The following is an 18,171-nucleotide window of genomic DNA, read 5'->3' on the forward strand; positions in this document are numbered from 1 at the left end:
TTGCTAATTGTGTTTCTTTGATAAATGTGATGACAGCACTAGTGATGTTTCCTGATCTAGGCTCACCTAATAAGGTGTCTAAAGAGAAGGCTTTCTTGGCTGCGTTCACTTCCCTCTTTAGCTTTTCTCTTTGTCTGGAGAATCTTAAGCATTTTAAAAGAACATGATCTACATCCTCTCTCATTCCACAAAACTCACATTTTCCAGTTGGATGTTTATTTACAACATGTAAGCTATTATTCAAACCAGTATGGCCTATTCTCATCCTTGTAAACCAAACCTCCTCTTGTCTGTTTGGGTACATAGGTTTGTTATTTAGGATATTCTTTTGTATATTATATAAATGTCTACCTTTCTTCTCCTTATCCCATTCAGCTTGCCATATTAAGTTAACTTTGTGTTTGATGATTACCTTAACTTCTGATCTGCTGAGAGGAATGTTTAACTGAACTTCCTCTTCCTTAGTTGCCTCTTTTGCCAGCTTGTCTGCTTCCTCATTACCACCAACTCCTTTATGAGCAGGTACCCATACAAACTGGATTGATATTCCCTGTTGACTGATTGCAAATATGATATTATTAATTTCATTCAATAAATCCTGTCGGCATGATGATTCTCCATTTTGTATAGATGTGAGAGATGACATTGAATCAGAACAAATAACTGCTTTAGGGGGCCTAGCTTCTTCTATCCACTGTAATGCAATAATAATAGCTGTCATGTCAGCTGCAAATATGGACAGATGGTCTGATGTTCTCTTTTTAATAGAGATTTTGTGATCAGGGATATATGCTGCAATACCTGTTTTACCCTCTGAATCTTTAGATGCATCTGTATAGACCTGTGTTGTATCATAATACATACTTTCTAGATATTGCTCTACGTTCTGATACACTCCTCCAGATTTAGCTATCTCTTTGGTTTCCATAATCACCATAGGAGAACAAAACAACCAAGGTGGAGTTCCTACCAGGGGCACAGTCTTACTACAACTGATACCATCTATTTCCAATTGGTTTGCTATTTTATTACCATCCCAACCAAAGCTACAAATCTGGGATCTACCATATTCCCAACACTCGTTAAGAACTTTCTTAGTGGCTGTAACAAGCTTATTTTTCCCCAAAGACTTTGTATTAGCACTATGACATCACAATGGACTAATTAACTTGATTTGCACCTGTATCAACTTCCAGCTGCTCACTACTAGGACCCATCAAAGGGCCAGTTAAACTGCACCTGTATCAACTGCTTTCTGCTTAACTAGGCCAACTCTCTCTGTGTCTCTCCATTCTACAAGGATATAAGGCACATTCCATCCAACTTTCTATCCATTCATCCTCTTCAAACCATTCACTCATCCACCCATTAAACTATACATCAACATCCATTAAACAATCTGCCTATCAACATCCATTCAACTTTCTGTCTATCAACATCCATTACACTATCTACATTCAACTTTTAAACTATATACTCTGTCTCAGGCTTTAAGCATACAATCTGGCTCTCTTAAGACTACTATTTTCTCTGCCCACAATTGTTTCAAAATACATGTCCTCACTACAATAATTCACTATTAAATAATTTAACTATTTAAACTACTCAACTATTTAACTGTTCAGCCATTTCAACTGTCAGTTGTTATCAACTATGACTCCTGCCAACTGTTTGCAAATAAAAGTTTGTTTATTTGGCATTTTATGTTAATATACCGTATGCTTATATTTTCATGCACTGGTAATTTCCTCGAAATTACATTTTCTAGTTGAAATTGCTGTTTTGCGGGACTTTTATTTCGAACTTTTAGCTAATTTTTAGCCACATTTGCTAAGCCCTTTCTACGTCTGCGCAGGTTATCGCGGTAGCACCAGAGCCCGTAGCACTCCCGAGGACGACGTTGGCCTACAGTTCCTGGAACCCACGTAACAACACACTCTTTGGACACATCGAGCTCTTCGTCAATATTCTTGACTTTGTTAACTGAATCATCGTGTTTGGTGACAACTTAAATAATATTTAGTGGCCCATGGACACAGAGGGTCAGTCCATGGTAAGTTCCTGCTGTTAAGAAAATTAGCTGGCTAGTTTGCTGCAGCAGTAAAGTTAGCTAACAGCATCCTCTTAGGCTAACGTTAGCTAAATGCCTCTGTAGCTAACTAGCTACTTTGTACGAAGTTGCTAACGTTGGATGTCCAGCTGTCAGTAGACATGATACATTTGCGTGAATAGGGGATGAGCAGTCTTGCATTGTCGTTGCAAAAATGAGAAACCTTTGGTCAAAGTCTAGTTGGCCATTTAATGATGTCAATATGTCAACTCTGGGCGTTAATGCTAGTTCGCTGATTTACCGTTTGTAACGTTGGAAGTTAACGTTAACGCTAACCTTATCACACAGCAAACTGTTAACATTAGACTTTGGTCTCTGGAGGCATGTGATCATGAAGGTGTGTTATTCATTGTAACATTAATGTTTACATATCTAGTACTACAACCACAGAAAGAACCAAGTTGTCGACATAATGAAATGCTGCCCCTAAATGTTGTACGATAACGTTAGCTCGCTAACGCCAGGCATCCATTTACTAGCCAGTAGCTGCTATGCTAATTTTAGCCTGCGTACAATCTGTTGTTGATGGCCATAATCAAAAGCCGTAGCTAGCTGGCGTTTGTATTACCACTGTCACACTAATATGAATGTCGATGCAGTAATCGTTGTCATTAATTGCTTTGTTTGAAATGAGTTGTACGCCCAGCCACATGTGGCTTCCGTTTTGTTCTTTCCGCTGTTTTGTGTTTTGTTTGACAGACATGACTAGATAAGGTTGTTGCAGGTAACATTAACGTTAGCTTGCTGATGTAAGTTATATGTAACTTCAACTGAACCGAGCCTTATGCTTATGCCGTTATTAATTTTAATTAATAGTCATAACTGTGCACATTGTATTATTGTGCTTAACGCGCCATCGTTTTTGGTCGAAAACCAGAACCGTGTCTTCCCATAGTTAAACGTAGTGCTGCTCTTGCACACACATTCTTACAATGTGGCTAATCAGGATGCAACCACAGCTAACTAATGTTAGCCATACAAACAGAAAGATAATGCAGGCAGACAGTATGTACCCAGAAACGTTGTTTTTTGACATGCCATGTGTTTCGTCTGAAAATATATAGTATAGTGATTATTTAATGCGAAGGTAAAAGTTGGCTTGAAGCAATGCTATTGAATGGTTAAATGTCGAGACGCCAGGTTTCCGATTTCATTTGGTTGCTTGGCACAACGAAATGTCCAAACAAACATACGGCGAGGGGATGGCACAGCCTAACTATGGCACACGAACGTAGACATGATGACATAGCAAATGTCTTCCTGTTAGTATGTTGACATCGTTTTTTTATGTTTTAAATATCCGTCTGTTGTCTTCCATGTTTACCGTTGCGGTGGTCCTGCTGCAGCACTGCTGCAAAGCGAGAGGCCCAAATGCTGTATTTTCAGCATCGATTGAAAACAATTGTAGTCATGTTGCCAGAACCTTTGTGTTACGATTAAAGGGCGGTCCGTCAGATATTGGTATCAAGCAAGCCTGTACTTTCTCCGCAGGGGATGAGAGGTGAACGACAGGTGCAGCGCTCCCGGTTGTGGGCTCAGTGACTTACTCCCTGGGCTCACGATGGCGCAGGGAGGCCCGCAGTTAGACTATCACATCCTGCAGGACCTCAAGCAGCGTTTCCCGGAGATCCCTGAGGGAGTAGTGTCCCAGTACCTTCTGCAGGTGGATGCAAACAGCTATTATCTCATATCTCTAACTTTAACAGTGTCATGCTGACCAAATGAACATACTACTGTCCATAATTATGTCTGCAGTAGTTTATTGCAAAGCCTTGACAGGAAAATCCTCGTGCTATTGTTTTGAAGCTTCTGTTTCAATCTTTGTCTTGTTTCAGAACAATAACAACCTGGATGTATGCTGCCACCTGCTGGCTCAGGAAAGCAACCGATACCTTTATGAAGAATATCACAGTCCTCCTGATGAGGTTCGTCTGAACAGGAACCAGATGCTGCATATCAGCCTGGGCCCCTCTGAGGGCAACAAGACCAACAGCCCAGGCCGCCACCTGGTGCACAGCACTAGCGACAGCCACATCGAGCCTCCAAGAGGTGGATTCCCTGAGCCCCTGTCGGCCCCTGCTATGGCCCCCTCGCCAGGGTACAACCCCTTTTTCATGAGTGATCAAGGACGCTCGGCCAGTACCCCCACACCCCCTCCCATGCAGGGCATGTCCCCGACTTACACCCCCATCCCCCGATACACCATGAACCCGATCACGGTCACCCTCTCCCAAAACCTGCCTAACGCTCCTCAGGCCTTGCAGATCCCCCCCTCTTACAACAGCAACAACAGCGCTCTCTATATCCGTCCCTCCCCCTCTCAGAGCCCACAGCCTGCACCCTGGCCCTCATCTGCTGGGTCTGCTGTCTACCAGCCCAACCCTTACCAGCCCTCCTCCTACCCCTCACACCCCTCCCACCCTTCCCCCTATAGCTCCCCCCAGCACCAGGTCCCCCAGACGTCGCATGCGTTCTTGCCCATCAGCCCCCCGAACCTGCAGAACATGCCCTACCAGCAGGCCTACCGACCCTACCTCTCCTCCAAGAGCTCCCTGACGAACCAGATCGAGATCACACTGGAAGGGCCGCGGCCGCGCAGCAATTCCCCAGTCCACAACTCCCAGGGCCCGTCCTACTACATGGCCACCTGTCCGTCGCCCAGCTCGCCGTCGCGCGCCATCAGCATGACGGGCCCCGTGGGCACCACCTTCCACCACGGCGTGTACCTCCACCAGGGCCCGCCGCGGCCCCGGCCCACCTCCTCCCCGCAGCCCGCCGGCTCGGCCTACAGCTTCAAGATCAAAGTGCACGCGGGGCAGCCGCAGAGGCCCGCCGGGTCCCCGCCCGTGGAGGCCGAGCCGCTGCTCAACATCGTGGACCAGGGCGAGCGCCACGGTGCCCCTCCGCCCATCCTGCCCATCTCGGCCGGGCCGGGCAGCTTTGCCAGCCACATTGCCAACCGCATGCCGCGACGCTCCAGCTCTGGCTCTGATGACTATGCATACACACAGGGTATGAATCATGATTTAGCTGGGTGTGCGTTCACGTGCATGTTTTTGTTTTCTACCAAAGTCAAGATAATTTTATGTATACAACAGATTTTAACCTTATCTGTCAGTGTGCGCACATATCTTTTTTTCACATACCCCCCCCCCCCCCCAATACACAGCACATTCTCATGAGGAAGCTTCTCCAACACACATATTGCACACTGCCCTCTCCCCACATACACAGCACACTATCCCATCTCCCCTGTCATCCCCCAACACACACACCAAGACCCCTGGCAGTTGGGTTAGCCCCTTGAGCCGTGGATCTGCCCAAGGTTTCTTCCTTGGTAAGGGAGTTTTTCCTTGCCCCTGTTGCTCTTGGGTGCTCCTTGTTGGTGCCCCCCCCCCCATCCCAATCTTCCCCCACCTTGTTGGCGCCCCCCCCCCCCAATAAATGCACAAATAGGCTGACACCAGACATAATTTCACTGCATTTCTTACTTCTAGTAACTATATGCATGTGACAATAAACTTCCTTGTATCTGTAGTTACAAGTTACAGTTGTCTTTATGGTTATCGTTAGCAGTGTGGATGGCCCTATAAGTGTCCATAAATGCACCTACACACATAAAAATGTGACGGCGTCTGTCTCTTGTTAGCTCTGCTGCTGCACCAGAGGGCCAGGATGGAGCGGCTGTTGAAGGAGCTGTGCAAAGAACAGCAGAAGCTTGAGGGGCTGAAGGCTGAAGTCAATGACATGGAGTATGATGCTTTGCAGAGACGCTTCCGGAGGGTCAACAGCTCCAGCATCATCCCCAGGGTATGTGCACATCTGCAGGGCAGTTTGATGAGTAGGATGTGTCTGCAGGGCAGTTTGATGGGTAGGATGTGTGGAAAATTCATCTTTTTGCCAGGAATGTCAACTGACTGTCCTTCCTCGTCACATAATCAATGTGAGAATCCATTTTGACAGACCTCTTAATACTGTTGAGGTTATATGGCACCTGTAATAGATATATTTTAAAGGAAAAAAAAAAAGTATGCCCAAAAGCTGGTCAAAGGTGACCGTGAAAACTGAACTGAGCAGCATCCACATTTTAATTTTAATTAATCTCAAAATAATTGTCTGTTATATTGTATGATTGAGGTTTAAAGAATGTAAACTTGATGCTTTCGCTTCTCAGAATCTCAGAGACTTAAAATAATAATTACTTTTGTTTTTTATGCTGTTGCATTAAGACATCTGACAATTTATCAAAAGAACAGTAGTGTTTGGCTTATGTGAAAAGTGAGTTTTTGTTATTTACTCCCTTTTTCATGACTTTTTTTTTTTGGCATTTTCTCAAAGTAGCGTGTGTGTGTGTGTATGTGTTGAACAGCCCGAAGAGATGACCAGACTGCGTACCTTAAACAGACAGCTCCAGATTGACATTGATTGCACCTTGAAGGAGACAGACCTGCTGCAGTCTAGAGGTACTGAATGTGCTGTCCACTCAGTCTTGACATGAAAGCTTTTCCTTGTGAGGCTGAAACGATTTTCTAATGCCAGGACATGGTTCCAGTGAATTTCACAGCAAAAGGAGTTGATTATGAATGTCCAGCAGATAAGGGTTGGTTTATGAAGCTGCCTCGAACTTGTGCTTGTGCAGTTATGCCATTCTGACAAAAAGGTTTTTCCTCATTTGACATTCCCCACTCAATTTTAGTTTTTTTTTTTTTTTTTTTGAAAATGTAGAAAATGCCAGGTCATTTTTATCTTCCCAGTGACTTGTATCTCTTTCATTTGTTTTCTACTTATTCCATTTGTGGTCAATACCTCCATGTTGCTCAGTACCATTGGATGGTAAAACTGGCTTTGTGTAAGCCGCTGCTAGAAACTCACCGCAGGGCAGATTTAGCCCTGCACTGGCCCAGGCCCAGTTTGGCACACATCTGTTCCAAGGTCGTCTACTTCTTGAGAAACGTCACGTCTTGTAAAATGGTAGTTTGTTTCAGTAGTGTCAACTGTTCTAAGAGATCCTTGAAATCCTCTACCTCTTTTTAATTGTTGTCTGTAAAGGCTGTTAGTTCTCATCACAAACATTCTCAGTGTTGTAACAGTAATGAACCTTGATGTGTGTCTCAAACTATGTTGAGTTGGGTTCTTGGTTTTGAGGGATTTGGGGCCTGGAAAGGACTGTGATGATTCTTTTGATAAGATGTGGGAACTCTGTGTATACCCAGTGGTTTTGACACAGTGTTTTGTAGTATTTTGGTTTAGTTGTAACACTCTACTCTGTTTTTCACAGGGAAGTTTGATCCGAAAGCCAAGAACAACTTCTATGACAACATTCAGCCTGGTCCGGTGGTACCACCAAAACCCTCTAAAAAAGGTTAGCTGCCCACCTCAGCGTAAAACAGTCTCTTTTTCCTCACTTTGCCTTTTTCATTTTGGGTGGACATACACTGTAAATATACTACACTATCAAGTGACCACATGAAGGCTACATTTATGATGATGCACAAGCCTACATTTATGATGATGCACAAGCCTTCATTTATTACACTTGTTCATAAATAATACATAAGTCATAAATACTTGACTAGTTATCAAGAGAGGACACAAACACAAGAGTGTGCAAGAGTGTAGTTATTTCAGCTCCGGCACTGGCATGTCCAGACTTTTATCATTGTTGCACTACTACTGCAAATCCCTCTCAGACTGTGGAGCACATGACCGTGTGGATGATTTCTGTTACGCAATAGGCCTTCAGCATGACTTGGTGTTTTTGTGCAATGTTTGGTTCATTGACCTGTACTGCCAATGTGTAGGGCCGTCTCCTCTTCTTTTCATTCCCCAATGGAAACTCAAGTATTCAAAACTTTACACCAGAAGATGTCTGTTAGTGTGAAACTTTTCTTCGGGTACGAGTCAGTTTTGCACCAAATATCTCAGTCACATGTGGTGTAAAAGCGAGAAAGCTACAGAAAACAGCATTTGAGACTCCTAGCGGCAGATTCAAGCAGTTGTAGTTATTGACTTGTGTGCATGCGAGAAAATAGTCACAGACCCAGATGATTAAATAAATGCGATTTCACAAAAGAGTGGATCCACCGCACTTCTGCAGCATTGCATCTGGTGCATCAGACGAAGAGCGGACCGTGTAGATATACTAAAAGTACAAATTCGGAGCAGCACAGATGTAGTATTAGCTATAAACTTTAATTAAGGTGCACAAAAGGGACTAACGTTTTGATGCTTCATATGCACCTTAATTAAAGTTTATGGCTATTACTACATCTGTGCTGCTCCGAATTTTTACTTTAAATTCCTAGATTAAATAAATGCATTTGAAAGAAGATGTTCTACAGATGTGCGACTCTTGTTGCATTAATTCACATAAACGTTTACAAATGTACAAATTGTGTTCATGTTCTCACATTTTTAAATACAGCTGTGCAAATTTGCACCAAATATACTGAGGTGATGGTAGCAAAAATGTGAGCATAGGATGTTTTTAATTTGTGATGTGTGGCATGGGATTTGTGCACTTGCACTGAAGGATTTGTGAAGTTGTAACTGCTGTGTTGTGTTTGCGGGATAACAAAAAATCTCTGTGACTTCAAATTTACCGACACACTTGTGACTTTTGGCTACACGTACAAAATCTATTGCCACAAGTGCTCAGGAGTTTTGCACCAAATATACCTTCATAGTCTACCCTTTTCTTAATTCCCTAATGAAAACTTACGTAACTTTACACCAGAAGATATCTGTTAGTGTGAAACTTTACACCAGAAGATATATGTTAGTGTGAAACTTTACACCAGAAGATATCTGTTAGTCTGACACTTTACAGCAGAAGATGTCCGTTATTGTGAAACTTTACACCACAAGATGTCCGTTAGTGTGAAACCTTTCTTGTATAGACATTGAATCTTTTTTCAGGTTGTCTCTCACTGCCTTCATACCCTTACTAAGACAATAGCGGAAATGTCAGTATGAAAGTTTAAGTGTGGGATAGAGGAGGGTCATTGCCAGTGCCAAGGTCATTTCTTGAGCCCACTCACCCTGTCTTTCTCGCACTCATTTCCTGTATTAGCTTTACTGATAAGACATTAAAGGCTCAAAAAAACAAAACTGAAACCAACTTAACTTATGTGGTGCAAGTGGATACACTCGTACCACATCTCAGGTCTAAGTGCCCATAGGACCACACCATTTCTGACCTCATCTCCTTCTACCAATTGCCTGCAAAAAGCCCCAATTAGCTTATTTGCCACTTATTTGCCTAGTATAAGTAAGTATAAGTGTATATACTCTTTTGATCCCGTGAGGGAAATTTGGTCTCTGCATTTATCCCAATCCGTGAATTAGTGAAACACACTCAGCACACAGTGAGGTGAAGCACACACTAATCCCGGCGCAGTGAGCTGCCTGCAACAACAGCGGCGCTCGGGGAGCAGTGAGGGGTTAGGTTAACCTGACTCCGCCAGATGGATTTGCTCTGCATATCCATCTGGGAACTTTTCATTGAAGAACTTTTGGGAAGGGGCGGAAATACTGGTTAGCTGATTGGATAAACCATCTGTCTATCACCACCTTTGGTGTTTATCGACGGGCCAAATCAACCAATTAGATGAACAAAGTGTTCTTCTAATGCCTTCGTTTAACATACAATTAAGTTAGGTAACGTAACTAACGTTAAGATGTTTTAACTTACCATTTGTATGTGACATGAACCTAATCAACGACAATTCCCATCAAGTTTTCACGGTAGGCCCTACACTTCTGAAGAAAGTATATTCCTCCATTATGAACTGGAATCGGCCGTGGAGGATGTCTGTGTCGTTCATTCCTCCCAGCTGCATGGCTGAGACTCATAGCTTCACAGCTTACCCAGGAATACTTTCTAATTTGAATAAAACTTGCGCGATATAGTAGCTATGCTCATCTCATATGTGGATGCTGTCATGTTGTTCGTTGTGTCACACCTCAACCCGCCTCAAAGCCAACGCCGAAGCGCTAACCAGTAGGCCACGGCTGCCTAGTAAGCCTATAGCTAGCCTATAGCTAAAAGGGAGCTACAGGCTAACGGTGTCAGACTGGGTGTTCTGTATGTAACTCAAAGACAGCAAAAATGCCCATTTCCCATAAAGTTGATGCGTTCCTTTATGTTTATATAAACGTGACTTAAGTGTATATTGGAGTATATAGAGTGTGCAGCCATGGACTTTTAATTTTGTCTGACCGCACCTGTGCATCCCCCAGACGAGGAGCGTCCATCCCGACCGCCACCGCACGCCCAGAGGGACGAGGACTTCGAGGGGGCCCAGTGGAACTGCGACAGCTGCACCTTCCTCAACCACCCAGCGCTCAACCGATGCGAGCAGTGCGAGATGCCGCGCTACACCTGAGCCCGCCGCGGTAGCGCCACATGGTGCCACGCCACGCCACAGCACGCCCTGCCACACACCCCTCCCATGCCCCGCCCCCGTCCCCACCCCCCATGCCTGGCGTGCGATCCGTTGACCGAGTGATTGATTGAACGATCAAACGATGAGACTGTCCCCGCTCCCAAATCCTCTACCGCCCTAACTAATCGTCAGTCTCATCGTGCTACTTTTCCGGGGGTTCTACCTATTGTTATTCAGAGACATGAGACCCTCCGCCTGTCACTTTTTGCCCCCCCCCCCCCCCCCCCCCCCCCCCCCTTTCCTAAATTCCTCTTTGAAGCCCAGCAATAACTGAGCCCCCCCCCCTTCCCCTGAGGAAGAGCCACTCCATCGAAACCGACCCACCCACCTCTTGGAGGAGCTTCCTGCACTTACCTGTGATCTCTATTGGAGGAGGAGGAGGAGGATGATGCTTTAAGGAGAAAGGTGGGAGACTGTGTCCATGTAAAAAAACGAGTGAAAGAAAAAGACATGAAAAAGGCAGAAAGGGAGTGATTTGACCCTGGATCTGATCTACTGGGTGGGGTTTACAATAGGCGGAAGCCTTTGGAAGAGAAAGAGGCGTGGTTTACCGATCTAGCATTCCATGCAGAATGAGACTGTCGTGTTTACACATATGAAGCCCCAAACCAGAGCAAGTGTGGGGCAGCTCTCCTCTAAAAGAGTAGGGTGATGATGATGATGATGATGATGATGATATTATTTTAACAAACAGCAGGGGTCTGAAAGATATATTATGTAGACTTTACACTGTATTCGCTCTCTGCAGAAGAGAGCTCCTCTCATTGAATGAAGAACACTAAGAGACTTGCGTATAAGATATATACCTGGTACTTTTATGCATACTATGCCACACTGTATTCTGTGTTAAAAGATGTTGATTTCCTGTGCAAATGCCTCAACTTGCTGTACGTAATAAAAATAAAGGAGCTGATTCTATGTGACACCTGATCGTACCTTTGCAGTCTTCAGTCGGGACTTTAGAAGGTTCTGGAAGGTATCTTGTTTTTTCTGTCTCCTCTTTTTCTTCCTCCTCAGATCCTTTTCATTTAGCCATCTCTGTGTTCCTTCCTTTACACCTGTGAAGCGCCCCCCCCCCCCCCCCCCTTTTCCGCTCCCCATCCAGTGATGAGAAAAGGCATTCAGTCTGTTCACCTGTTTATTGTGTTAGTATCGAAACCAGTGTCAGACGTCACGACTGCACACACAGAGCAGAAGAGGCCTTTAGCCAAATACACACAAGCATTCTCACACACGCACACGCACACACACACACACTCCACAGTTTTGCATTCTCTCTTGCACACCTACATACACATGCACTCAAGTCCACGCTTATCTAAATTCTGGTCATCTTCATCTACAGTACCTGCAACTGTATTCATGAACAGTTTACCTTTTTTTGATAGGTCAGAAACTAGTCTATTACCAAGGCTTGGCTATAAACAACAAGATATCTGCTCTACATTGCTAAATCCTATTTTTCTATGAAGAACCCCTTTTTCTTTTTTTTTTAAAGGACTAAAACAGGGCATGATCTTGAGTCACAGAGTTGAAACACAAGTGTCAGTGGAGGAGGCCACTGCTAGCCAGACAAAACTTCACAATGCTCAACAACGGTCATTCAGGCTAGCCGCAGCACTGCAGCGACAGACCGTTTCTGACTATTATGCTACTGTACTGCCAGACAGACTTGATTGTGTCGTACACAGTTAGAGTTCCTCACCCCCACTACTGTGAAGAGTGGCAGCGGTGGAGTAGTCTCTTTTAGTTTCTGCTCCACAAACTGATAGGACGTGCCTGGGGAATGGGCATTTTTAGCATGACCGGAATGTAAACAACTATACTAGTGATCTGATAACTGTAACTGTAAACACATCAGAATGGTACTCTGGGCTTGTATGTTCCTGGTGTGTGTGTGTGTGTGTGTGTGTTTCTGTGTGTGATTTAGAGTGAGGGTTATCTGAAGTGTTTCAATAAAAAGGTCTTAAGGACTTCAATAATGCTTTCGCACCATCAGTCTCGAACTTCCCTCCCCTCCGCACCATCAGGTGTCAAAGCAGTAGGGACCCTGTCCCTGTCTCATCTACACTCTCCAGTCATTCATTCTCTCAATTCTCTCACTCTATAGAGAGAACCTCTGCTAAAACATCTTCCATCCTAAGTTTACACGTTGTGATGGCACAACAACAGTATATACCATTACATACAATTTAATACCATTGGTAACCTACTACTACAGTACTGTAATGTACAGTCACATTCATAACCCACTTGTATGGTCGTGTCTGTATGATACCACTTTCTATGAAGCAACATCCTGTATCCACAGAACTGAAATGCGATATCTTTCTTTGATTGCATACTCTGTCCATTTGGCAACATATCAGAAAGAGATGAGTCATTAGTACTAAGAATGATTTATGGTTGATCTGAAAATTTAACAGAGAAATGTTTCAAAGTGACAGGAAATGAAAGAAGAAAAATGATAGACCGATTTGGTTTGATAGCTGTGTGGAATGATACGTTTTAATTGAATGATTGATTTAGAGAATGATAATGACTTAATAGAATGATGATATGAACAAGATAGATTGAAGATGATTGGAACTGACAAATGGGAAACTGGAAAATACACTCTCACTTCCTCATCAAAGTCCACACATTAGTGAAGTCAGCACTTTTCTGTGCATTCTGTGTGTGATCCTGTGCGTGTCTTTGTGTGTGTGTCTTTACGTGTAGGTGCGTGCATATGTGTTCATAAGGTAATCAGCATCAGTTCAGCAAAGAGGGGGAGAAAACTAACAGTTCAGTGCATGAGCCGCTATTGTCACAGATAGTGGAGAACACCAGGGGGTGTGCTGAAGGCATTCGAGTCATCAAGCGAGATTAGTAGTAATCTTCATAGTTCTTAGGATTCAGGCAGTACAGGATGGCCCCTCCGAAAGAGAAGATGGTGGCACCCCAGGCGAGGCCGTAGCCCCAGTTGAACTCGTGGTATATTCTCAAGCTGATGGTCTCGATGAACTTGATGGGGTAGAGGACCAAGCTGCACGCCTGAAAGACCACTGCGAACACACAGAATTACAAAACACACAACTCAGGCCAATGCGAGAACTCCCACAATGTCATTCTAGTGTGTGTGTGTGGGGGGGGTCTTCTGTTGTGACTAAATCTAAAAATCTATAAAAAGCATCTCTAAACACAATAACTGTAATGTGTAGCAGCTGTATCAGTGCTTTGAAGGGGTGGAAACTGTGATGCATTTCCTGTCAGTAGATCTATTGTTTTATGAGGCCTCCTATGTTCTTACTAGAAGACAGATCTGAGTGACTGTATGTGTGTGTGTGTGCATGAGAAAGAATGGGAGAGAGTGTGTGAAAGAGAGAAAGAGATAAAGAATGTGTGTGTGTGTGTGTTCATGCGTGCGTGTGTGCGTGCGTGAGACTGAAGTACTGTACCTGCAGCAAACAGCATCACAGCAACAGGTCTGTAGAACCGCCTCCTTGATCCAATACAAACTGACACCAAAGCCACCAAGAACGAGAGAAGAATGAGAGCTGCTCCGCCAAGCAACAAGGCCAGTGTGGCGATCTGCCAGTCTAAATGAGACAAGGGCAGGGGGAACACAACGAGACAGAGAGAAAGGGGGAGTCAATGAGAGAAATAGAGTTGCACTGTTTCAGTCTGTGCCCATTATTTGGTAACTACTCAGACTCCTGAGAGTCTGTCTTAGTCAGTCACGCAAGCATGCCAGGAAGTGGCAGGAATAGGCAGACGCAGGGTGGAATCCGCAGGAGAGTGGAGGAAAGCCGCCCACTCAGGTTTGAAGTAAGTGCCGACTTTGAGTGGATTAGGAACCTGAGTTGAGCGTTGACAAAGATAAAAGAGAGGAGAGGATTTGTCGACTTATTAGATAACGAATGAGAGACTGTGCAGCATCCATGAACACCTGCTGTAAGATGGTACAACTAACCTCAACACACACACACACACACACACACACACACACATTCATAGAGCTATACTTGCTGTCTCGGCCAGGCCTCGCTGAATGTCCTCAGCTTGTAATGGATGCCCCATTTCCTGGCTGATGTCAAAGACCCCCCCCCCCCCCCCCGCTGTCTCTGCATTTCATTCAGAAGCACTCTGAAACACTCAACCGGAGAGTAGCAACCTGAAATAGCACTGAATCCTCCAAGGAGTGCTGACAAAGAGAGAAGACGCGGGGCGGTGGGGGGCAGTCACGGTGGGGGGATGGAAGAGAGGAGAGAGAAGACAGCTCACCAGCTCACACTGTACCTAACCACATAGAGGAATGGTGAGGAATCCCAATGGACCATGTGTGTAGGGATGGGATAAAAAAAGAACAAACAAAAAAATAAATCAATGGGCATAATGTGCAGTATGCCGTTTCACTGGCTCATAATGTCAGGTCACTGCAAGACCAGTGTTGACTTTCTGGGTGTGGAAAGGACGTGCAGAAACATAAACAGACAAAACTAAAGGAGAGCAACGTTTTTTAAAAAAAAAAAAAAAAGTCCCCCTTGCACGCTAATGTAAATAGTGGTTTTGGAGGGTGAGAGCAGAGGTATCCGGCACAGATTATTTATGTAGATTTGTGGTTGAGAAGCTCCCCACAGCACAGGGAAAAGAGAGAAAGAGTCAGGAACAGGCTCAGCGATGATGCACAGAGCCTCGGTGAAAATGTGCCTGTTTCAGCAACAGGCTCCTGCTCTCCCATGCGGCTCCGTTCTCTCCCTCCCTGCCCGGCTGCCCGAACATAAACAAGACTTCATTTCCAAATAAGGCTTAAGATTTAGGGGTAAAAATGGAGCTGTCATTGCAGGAAGCCAGAGGGGAAAATGGGGGTAGAGAGAGAAAGGGGAAAAAAGACAGAAGAAAAAAAACAACTGAGCCATCATTCCTTAAAGCTTTTCACCCTCGTAACGAGAGGTCCCCTGAGAATGACCCTGGCCCTCTCTCTCAACCTCACAGGCCCCACTCCATCCGAACCAGAAGAGGGATAACTTCACCCCGACAGACTGATGCAGTCCTGTCTCGAAGCCTGGGTTTCGTGGAGCCTTCCGCACACCATGTTTATTTAGCTGCACCCTCCCTCCCTCCCTCCTACAGTATTGCAGATGGAAGTGTGGATAAGAGATTAAATCTAAACTTTAATTACTATAATCTATTTTCTTACAGGAGCTGCTCATTTATAAACGCCCTCTGGCCATTAAGTATCAAGAGTCAATCAAGGGGAGGGACAGGCCAGCAGAGGGAAGGAGCGAGAGAGGAAATAAGCAAGACAGAGAGAATGAGAGAAGAGGGATAATAAGAAAGACAGAAAGACTGAGAGAGAGAGAGAGAATGTAGGACTGGAGTGAGTGAAGTAAAAGAAGAAAACATATCTAGAAAAAGAGAGCGAGAGACTGAGCAGAACGGAGCAAGAGAGGGAGTCAATGTCACAGAGTGGCGGCGATCTGATCGAATTCCATCACAAAGACATGTTCCCTCCACATTCCTCCCCTCTCCCCAGACCCAGGGAGGGAGGCAGGGAGTATGGGGCACTCGCTCGACTCGCCGCGGCCCATACGCACACCCTCCACATTTGACCCTGCTCTCTCTCTCTCTCTCACACTGGGCCGCAATCCGCACAAAGAGCGTCTTACAGAGCCTCTCCACATTCCTGCCTCTCTGCAGACTCACTCTCACATGAAGCTTTCCCAACCTCTTGGCCCCTGCTGCTCTATTTTTGTCTGTTTACGTATGTATGTGTGTGTGTGGGGGGAGAGAGAGTGATAGAGAGAGAGAGAGAGAGAGAGAGAGAGAGGGGCCGTGTGTGTGTGTGTGTGTGTGTGTGTGTGTCTGTGTGTGTGTGTGTGTGTGTGTGTGTGTAGACATGTTTGTGTGTTTTCCTATGCCATGGTCTTGTTTACCTATTTGGGTATTCCAATGTTTCACCACGAGACCAAATTTAAACATGCACTGACTGCATTACCAACGCCAACAGGACTCAGGGCTGCCACCAAAGTTAATTGAATTTGTTTAATGCATGATGCGTGACACAGGAAATACTGAATATCTGCAGACTGATTGCAGCAGGGTTTCGAATCAATACTGAGCTGACCAAAGTGAAAGAAAGGGCTGTTTTGCTTATGCATCTCTTCTGGAATGCTTACAAGGGTAAATGGTCCACTTTACAAGAAGTCAATCCTGTTCTTTGTCAGTTTATGCCAGGACAAGGAAAGTGGAACAAAGATTTGTCATGATGGTCACCAGCCCATGAACTCGAGAAGCAAGTAAAGACAAACTAGTTACTAAAAAACAAAATGAGGTGCAAGGCAGTTTGTTCCCACACAAACTCCAGAGCAAATGTGAAGCGAGCAAGCGAGGAAGTATCTCTTTCTGTGGGAAATTGCATTTGTAGAATGCGCCACTTGTTTCCGTGGTAACTAATCTCCCGACATTAAGGCATCTTGGGAGTTCGATTCTTGAAGTTAACCCCACTACTTGGCCGGAGAGGGAAGTTCAACAAAGGCGCATTTTACTGGGCAACAAAAGCAGAATGAAACCCCAGCTGGATCACCGTTCGCACTACAAAATTCCCCACATCATTCGCAAGACAGCTCCACCAGACAACTTTTGTATGGCAAGACGGAGGCTACTTATTCCAAGTGCTCTTTACGAGATTGATAGGATTTGTGAACTCCTGAAGTTGTGAATCTTGTGAACAAGATTAATTCAGCCAACATATTTGTTTTTCTAGGCCTACTAAATAAACATTTAGAATATAGAACCTCCTTCTCAGAACAGGTTAGGCTACAGGGTAAACAGGACAAAAGGAAAAACAATAGTTCGCCCCTTTGGTGCGTTTAAAAATATGGAGAAAAGCAGTGACTGTGGTAGGGATGCACCAGTCATTAGACAGTGCTGGGCCCCTTTGTCATCGTGGAATTCATGTGCATATCAATAGCGTACGGATGCAGATCGTTATCAAAGCATCATCGCAAATATTACTTTTTCTTTATCAGAAAATCGACATTATATTAACAAACGATGCGCCATATGGGATTGTGACAATCTCCATTCGAGTAGGCTACAAGTAACGGGTCTCACCCGTCTCCAATGTGGTGCTGCACTGCCAGGTTTCCGAGGTAACAGGCTTCCAGCACGACTCCCAAAGAGACAGGTAATACTGATCATCCGCGGTTACCCACGCTGGGCTCAACACAGACCCGACGTCCAGGCACAACGCGAGGAAGATGCACACCAAGCCCACCAACTTCAGGGGCGTCAACGCCGACCCGCGCACTTCCTCCGTTCCACTCACTGACGAGGCCATGACGGCAGGCTCGCTCGGTTGTGCCCGAACGGTGATCAGCAGCGCTGTGTTATTCTTCTCAGAGTACAGACACTTTAGCTCTCTGCAAACCAATCCGTTAGATTGCTGATGTTTGAAGATGGGTAGCCGCGGCGCGTCGGGGACGCTGCTGCAGCCTACCGTACCGCTTCTGCTGATGCGACTGCACTGCACATTACTGAAAAATCACAGTTGCACCTGCAGGGTCCTAGTGCCTAGAACTCCCATGAGCTTTCCATCTGTCTTTTAGAGGTACAACACCTCGCCTCCGT

The 18,171-nt window shown here is 45.0% G+C and overlaps 2 protein-coding genes across 2 annotated transcripts; one reads left to right on the top strand and one right to left on the bottom strand.

Moving 5' to 3' along the window:
- The first annotated feature begins 1,850 nt into the window (after positions 1-1,850).
- tab3 (TGF-beta activated kinase 1 (MAP3K7) binding protein 3) lies at positions 1,851-11,480 on the top strand. The gene is made up of 7 exons (XM_042056797.1): positions 1,851-2,053; positions 3,602-3,773; positions 3,946-5,122; positions 5,760-5,920; positions 6,480-6,573; positions 7,389-7,472; positions 10,352-11,480. The coding sequence occupies exons 2-7, from the start codon at positions 3,672-3,674 to the stop codon at positions 10,495-10,497; spliced, it is 1,764 nt and encodes a 587-aa protein (XP_041912731.1). The 5' UTR covers positions 1,851-2,053; positions 3,602-3,671; the 3' UTR covers positions 10,498-11,480.
- A 1,567-nt stretch (positions 11,481-13,047) lies between these two features.
- On the bottom strand, positions 13,048-18,107 carry tmem47 (transmembrane protein 47). The gene is made up of 3 exons (XM_042056816.1): positions 17,656-18,107; positions 13,998-14,138; positions 13,048-13,604 (listed from the first exon to the last, which is right to left on the bottom strand). The coding sequence occupies exons 1-3, from the start codon at positions 17,879-17,881 to the stop codon at positions 13,426-13,428; spliced, it is 546 nt and encodes a 181-aa protein (XP_041912750.1). The 5' UTR covers positions 17,882-18,107; the 3' UTR covers positions 13,048-13,425.
- Positions 18,108-18,171: the final 64 nt, after the last annotated feature.

Source organism: Alosa sapidissima, chromosome 12 (assembly GCF_018492685.1).
Source record: "Alosa sapidissima isolate fAloSap1 chromosome 12, fAloSap1.pri, whole genome shotgun sequence".
Taxonomy (NCBI): Eukaryota; Metazoa; Chordata; class Actinopteri; order Clupeiformes; family Clupeidae; genus Alosa; species Alosa sapidissima.